Source organism: Populus trichocarpa, chromosome 5 (genome assembly GCF_000002775.5).
Source record: "Populus trichocarpa isolate Nisqually-1 chromosome 5, P.trichocarpa_v4.1, whole genome shotgun sequence".
Taxonomy (NCBI): Eukaryota; Viridiplantae; Streptophyta; class Magnoliopsida; order Malpighiales; family Salicaceae; genus Populus; species Populus trichocarpa.
In genome coordinates, this window is record NC_037289.2 from 5,995,723 (window position 1) to 6,001,492 (window position 5,770).

The 5,770-nt window shown below is 34.0% G+C and overlaps 1 protein-coding gene across 2 annotated transcripts; it reads left to right on the forward strand.

The window, feature by feature from the left end:
• The first annotated feature begins 224 nt into the window (after window positions 1-224).
• On the forward strand, window positions 225-5,484 carry LOC7477140 (probable WRKY transcription factor 13). 2 transcript variants are annotated; one of them, XM_052452688.1, is made up of 4 exons: window positions 225-427; window positions 553-942; window positions 1,329-1,550; window positions 5,038-5,484. In XM_052452688.1, exons 2-4 carry the CDS (start codon window positions 638-640, stop codon window positions 5,207-5,209), a joined length of 699 nt encoding a protein of 232 aa, XP_052308648.1. In that variant the 5' UTR covers window positions 225-427; window positions 553-637; the 3' UTR covers window positions 5,210-5,484. The 2 variants fall into 2 exon arrangements, with proteins under 2 accessions (XP_052308648.1, XP_052308647.1); XM_052452687.1 differs by having other exon boundaries at window positions 229-942.
• The last annotated feature ends 286 nt before the right edge of the window (window positions 5,485-5,770 follow it).

A 5,770-nucleotide genomic window follows, 5' to 3' on the forward strand; every position in this document is an offset into this window, starting at 1 on the left:
ACTAGTTATTCAATCTCAATCTTCTAAAATTCATTTTACTTTCAACAGTATTTAACCCCTTTGTCGTCTATTGTTGACCTCCATCTTGTAGAGATAACAGGGAAATTCCATTAACTCGCTAGGGACACAAAATTTCTAATGCTTTTGAGGGCAAACAGTAAACGTGTTGCACAAAATCACTTAAAAAGTGAAAACCGACTTCAGTTTGTAAAAAGTCTATGCACTTTTTATTGTTAAAATGTTTATCGCAGTCACAGGCTTCTTCCCCTTTTATATTTTCTTCCTGTATCCCATTCCTCAACTATATAAAAAGTTCAAACGAGAGGAGCTAAAAAATTTAAAAGGCTCTTTTGCACATACAGAGAGAGAGAGAGAGGCGAAAGGGAGCTCAAAGGGAAAGTGGCTGGTCATATTTATAGGCACTCAGGTTCTTATCTTTGTAATTCTCTCTTATATTGTTTCTGGGAGTACTTCGAGAGAGAAGCCCTCTTGTTTTCGCTTGTTTTAATATAGGCTGCCTGCTTGTGATCATTTAGAGATCTTCCTTGCCAGGTTTTTCTCATATAAAAAGAACCAAAGGTACAATTAGTTACTGGTGTTCTATCTTCGATAGAGAGAGAGAGAGAGAGAGAGAGAGATGGCAACTACCTCCCAAGCTACACTAAACCAGCAGCCCTTGTTTGAAGATCAAGAGATGCCTACACAAATGGGCTTCTTTTCTTTTCCTCCACACTTGACCTATCCTCAATCGGCTAGTTGCCACCAGTCTCTCAAAGGCTTCATAATACCTCCTTCACTTGCGGCTGATGCACCTTCTACCACCAATCTTACTGAAACCCTACTACTCTCATCTGTCACTAACAAGCAAAGAGAGGACACTATTGCTTCTGATTTGGGAGGACCCCATCTTCTTTCCTTGCAAAGATCTAGTGCAAATCTCTGGTAAGAAGATCATACTTTTAAGAAGAAAATCATGCAAATCTCCTTTTGAGTGGATTTGTTTTGTTTTTTGGCTTCCCCCTCCTTTAACTGTTAAAGAAGCAAATATATTGTATGAGTATACTCTAGGTTAGGATTATCATTTAACATCCTTGTTTAGTACTTGTATAGATCGCATATTATTTATTATAGAAGTTAAATATTGTTAAAATGACAAGAAGAAGGGATTTTGTTTAAGCCATGCATAGTAATTAGGTGGTCCTTTAATCCATAGAACTTTGTTAATTTCACCCAACGAAAGTAGGTATATATATATATATATATATATATTCATTCAGGCAGTACTCTTTCCCTAATGAACTAGGGTCTGTGTTTTAAATGGTTTCCAGGGCTTGGGGAGAGGTTAATGAGTGCTTGAACAGCAAAAGAAGTGGTTCTGGAGGAGATCATCTAGGGGTATCAACAATAAAGTTGAAGAAGATAAAAGCAAGGAGGAAGGTGAGGGAGCCCAGGTTTTGTTTCAAGACCTTGAGTGATGTGGATGTGCTGGATGATGGTTACAAATGGAGGAAGTACGGCCAGAAAGTGGTAAAGAACACACAGCATCCCAGGTTTGATATTCAATTTAGAGATCAATTGCTATCATCTAATAAAGTTGATATCACTTTGTATTTTAGCTATTGCTTTAGTTGTATCCCACATACACATGTGTTATGTTCCTCCCCCCCCCCCCCACCCCCCCCCTCTCTCTCTCTCATCATCATTGTGAATAGGCTTTACAGGCTTGGCCAGGAGATGTTTATGGATAAATATTATGTGAGAATATCAATCATATTGATGCATCATTAATTGACCATAAAAACAATTGATGAAAGGGGCCAAAAAGAAGTAATTATTACCTTTTCAGGACAGAAATCTAAAATGAAGTATTAAAAAATGTGCAACAACTGATCAATTATAATGGTGTATGCTAAGGAAAGTAGAAGATCTAACTTGAGCAGAAATTCTTAAAGTTAGAGGATATACCATAATAGACGAATCTTGACTGAACATTCCGATCACGTTGTGTTATTGTTTCATGCTAAATACTGGAAAGGACTATAGAAAAGGTATGAAGAAATCCGTCATCAGTTTTACCATATGAAAATGTATGGATCTGAATGGAGAGTTTCAAATGAGAAAGATAGTGATGCATGTAATTAATTAAGACAGTTTACTGAAATACATACATCATCATTCCTTATCACTAGTTTCATATATTGTGTGTATATGTTCATACATTTCCTTAATTATCACCAGTTTCCGTCAGTAATATTTAATTTTTGTTCAAACTAGGACATTTGTTTAGTTGAGCTCATGCATTCATTCACACAGACGCATGTTGGCATATGCGCATTCAGTTCACAGCCTACATGCAGATAGCCAGGCTTCTTTAGGTGAAAAAAACTCTAGTTTATTGCAATCTCTTTGTCCCCTCGTCGGAACTGCTTTATGACAGGGGAAACACTGCAACGGGGAGAGGAGAGAGAGTACAGAAGACAATTTCACACCAACACTTCTAGAAGAGCACGTTTAGCCGTGCATATGTAGTGCTTTTAAGCAGTTGAATCTTGCTTTTCTCTAGTGACCACTTATCGAAATTTCTTACAACGCAGAAGAAAATTCTACGGCAATGATTTCAGTTTTGAATTTTTGAATCCTGCATAATCATGCACGAGCATTAATTTATCTCGTTTGTTTTGTGCAATGGATGTGATTTCTTTTATTGAGATCGCATTGGAATGAAATTATGCCGATGAAGTCAAAAGGCAGTTTTCATTTCCAAAGAAGTTTTTGCTCCATAACAGTGAATGTCCTTAGCATCACTAACTTGGGTTAAGGTCTTAAGTTTATTTGTTTTTGTTTTTTAAAAATATTTTAAAAAAATTTGATTTTTTTAATTTTAAATTAATATTTTTTTAGTGTTTTCAGATATTTTTATATACATCATATCAAAAATAATTTAAAAAAAATAAAAAAATATTAATTTAATATATTTCTAACTAAAAATATTTTAAAAAACAACTATTATCACACAGTTTAAAAATAGATTAATTGACTTATCTTTTAATTGATTTCACTTTTCTAGAGTGGCTTGGAGGACGGGAGAGTTTTTAAGAACATGACCTTGGCAAACATAACCCGTTTATTTTCGTTGTTGGAAAGCAATTTTTGTAAAAACTTGAGATTTTTTTTAAAATTAAAATTTTTAGTATTTTTAGATTATTTTAATGTGCTGATATTAAAAATAAAAAAATTATTTTAATGTATAAGTAAAATATTTTTAAAAACATTATTATCTCAATACCATGTAAATATATTTTTAGGGTGCACCTCAAAAAAATCTTTTTCATGCTTTTAAGTTTTAATGAGGTCAACCTCATTGTCAAACCAATATTCTTAATTAAATGTTTTGTTTGTCATAATCTTCTGCTTAAGAAGAAATTTATCTTTTTATGGTACATGAGTGATTCTGATTTTGTATGTACTTGTGAAATAATATATAAATGTGATCCAACACGGGTTGGCCTAAGAGGTAATTACCCTGTGCTGGCTAGTAGGAATTCATGCTACTTTAGTTTTTGTCTTGCTCTAAACACCTTTTATTCTCACATCTTTATAGATAGAATATTATGGATTGCAAATTGCTTATATATATATATATATAAAGAAATCAGACCATACATTATAGATGGAATAATTGCCTATTTATCAATTGAGTATATGAATTTTAAATTTTCTTATTTCATTTTACAAAAGTGTTAGATTGTGCTAATCAATTACACTAATGTCAAAAGTTCAATTTTTGATGATGTGCATACGACTTTGACTACTAACTTTAGGTTTGAGGCTTTTTTTATACAGGAATAATTCCTATTAATTATACATTGCATTTAATAAAAAAATATTTTTGAATTAAAATAAATATGTTTATATGGAAAATAAACCCATTTACAAATAAAGTTAAAAAAGGAAAATCTTATGATTACATGATTTTGTTTATTTGGTTAGAATATATAGATCCAAATATAGAATATACGAGGAAAACAAAAATTAATAAATGGAACTCTTTTCCTTTTGCAAAGTAGAAGGCTTACCTGAAAAAGTAGCAACCAAGATTTTAAATTTGAAAATTTAAGATCAGTACTAGATTAGGGTTGAAATCATGTTCGCTCTATTAACAGCATTAATTCTCTTTTTTCACAATATTTTGGATGTTCAAATCCTTTATGCTGACCAGAGCCTTCAATAATGGCTTAGTTTGATCTCATCCTCTCAAGAACAATCAATTCAAGAAGGATGTTACGATCTAGAGCATAAACAAACATTTTGGCATACCCAAAACCTTGCTTTCCTAAATGCACTGCTTCAACATAAGAGTTCTGGTGGAAATATTGCTTGATTTTTAGATTGTGTATGCATCTAGCTAGTGTTATTTCTGTTGGTACAGTACTGTCGTATTCCTACTTCTAGAAGCTGACGACTTTTCCCCCCTCTATAACATGCTTAATCCTGCTTGTATATCTTGAACTCTCCTCCCTAATCTTTAAGTTTTGGGCTGCCATGTGCCATCATTGAATTTTCACCAACTTTCCATGCTCTAAAGTTATATTGATCATTATGATCTTGGTGCGTGTGCGTATAGAGCTGCTGGTAATGTGTACATGCATACCCTTAGATTCTTCCATTTTCAAGCAATTTTCTGAACCTTTTCCTGATAAAGGAGGTGTATTGTTGTATCATCTCCGTACATCATTTACCCCAAGGGATACTCCCAATTTGGCAGAAAGTGTCACATGCAAGTGCTATAATTATCTTTTGGAGCATGTCTTTCAAATTCAAACCAAGCACAGGCAGTAACTAGTCACATCTCTCGCACTTTCTTTCTTAGTCGGGATATGTAGAAAGTACTGTTGATATTATATGCTAGGAAAATCATGCCTACATGATACCATAAGTGTTGCTCGGGTTAAAGTTTTCTGGGTTGACTTGCACAGTTAAATTTGCTGCTAATTGCATTCAAAGCGGTGAAAACTTTCTTCGGTTTTTTGAACCCAGGAGCTACTATCGTTGTACGCAAGACAATTGTCGCGTAAAGAAACGTGTGGAGAGATTAGCTGAGGATCCGAGGATGGTCATCACAACCTATGAAGGCAGACATGCTCATTCCCCGTCCCATGATCTTGAAGAGTCACAAACTCCATCTCAGTTTAATAACTTCTTCTTTTAGTATGTTAACAAGTCATCTTAATTTAGCCTCTGCAAATGTTTTTGCATGAGCTCTTCTTTGATGGTGTCAATGACATGGAGAAATAAGAGAGAGATGCGGGTGCTGGCCGAGTTTCTTAGGCCCCCTGCATCCTTTATCTAATTAATGAATAAGAACTTAATAGTTGTTTTTTCTCTGTAAATTTGAATTAAAATTGTAGAGCTTTCAGCTTCTTTTGTATTGATTTGGATTTTGGGTACATAAATAACGTAATTCTTCATGAATTGCTAGATTAATTTTCTTAGCCAACATAAGCTAACACCATTTTAATCAAGTATAGTCTGGCCACCTTTGCATCTCATCGGACATGATGTCCGACTTCCAAGGAAAAAGATGATGATTGTATACAATAAACATGTAGGGTTGTCCTGTACCATCCATTCATGAATGATTGGGGCTGCATAAATACACAAGGGGGCGAAGCAGGTGTATACAGGAGAGTTGAGATTGATATGATTGGGCTGCCCCAATTACCTATAATTATTAGTTACCTTTTCTGCTTTCTTTAGTAAGAATTTGAGT

Excerpts from the sequence above, each read along its gene's own strand:
- LOC7477140 (XM_052452688.1), top strand. The coding sequence starts at position 638 with ATGGCAACTACCTCCCAAGCTACACTAAACCAGCAGCCCTTGTTTGAA. Across the intron at positions 943-1,328 it reads AGATCTAGTGCAAATCTCTG|GGCTTGGGGAGAGGTTAATG; the intron begins GTAAGAAGATCA and ends AATGGTTTCCAG. Across the intron at positions 1,551-5,037 it reads AAGAACACACAGCATCCCAG|GAGCTACTATCGTTGTACGC; the intron begins GTTTGATATTCA and ends TTTTGAACCCAG.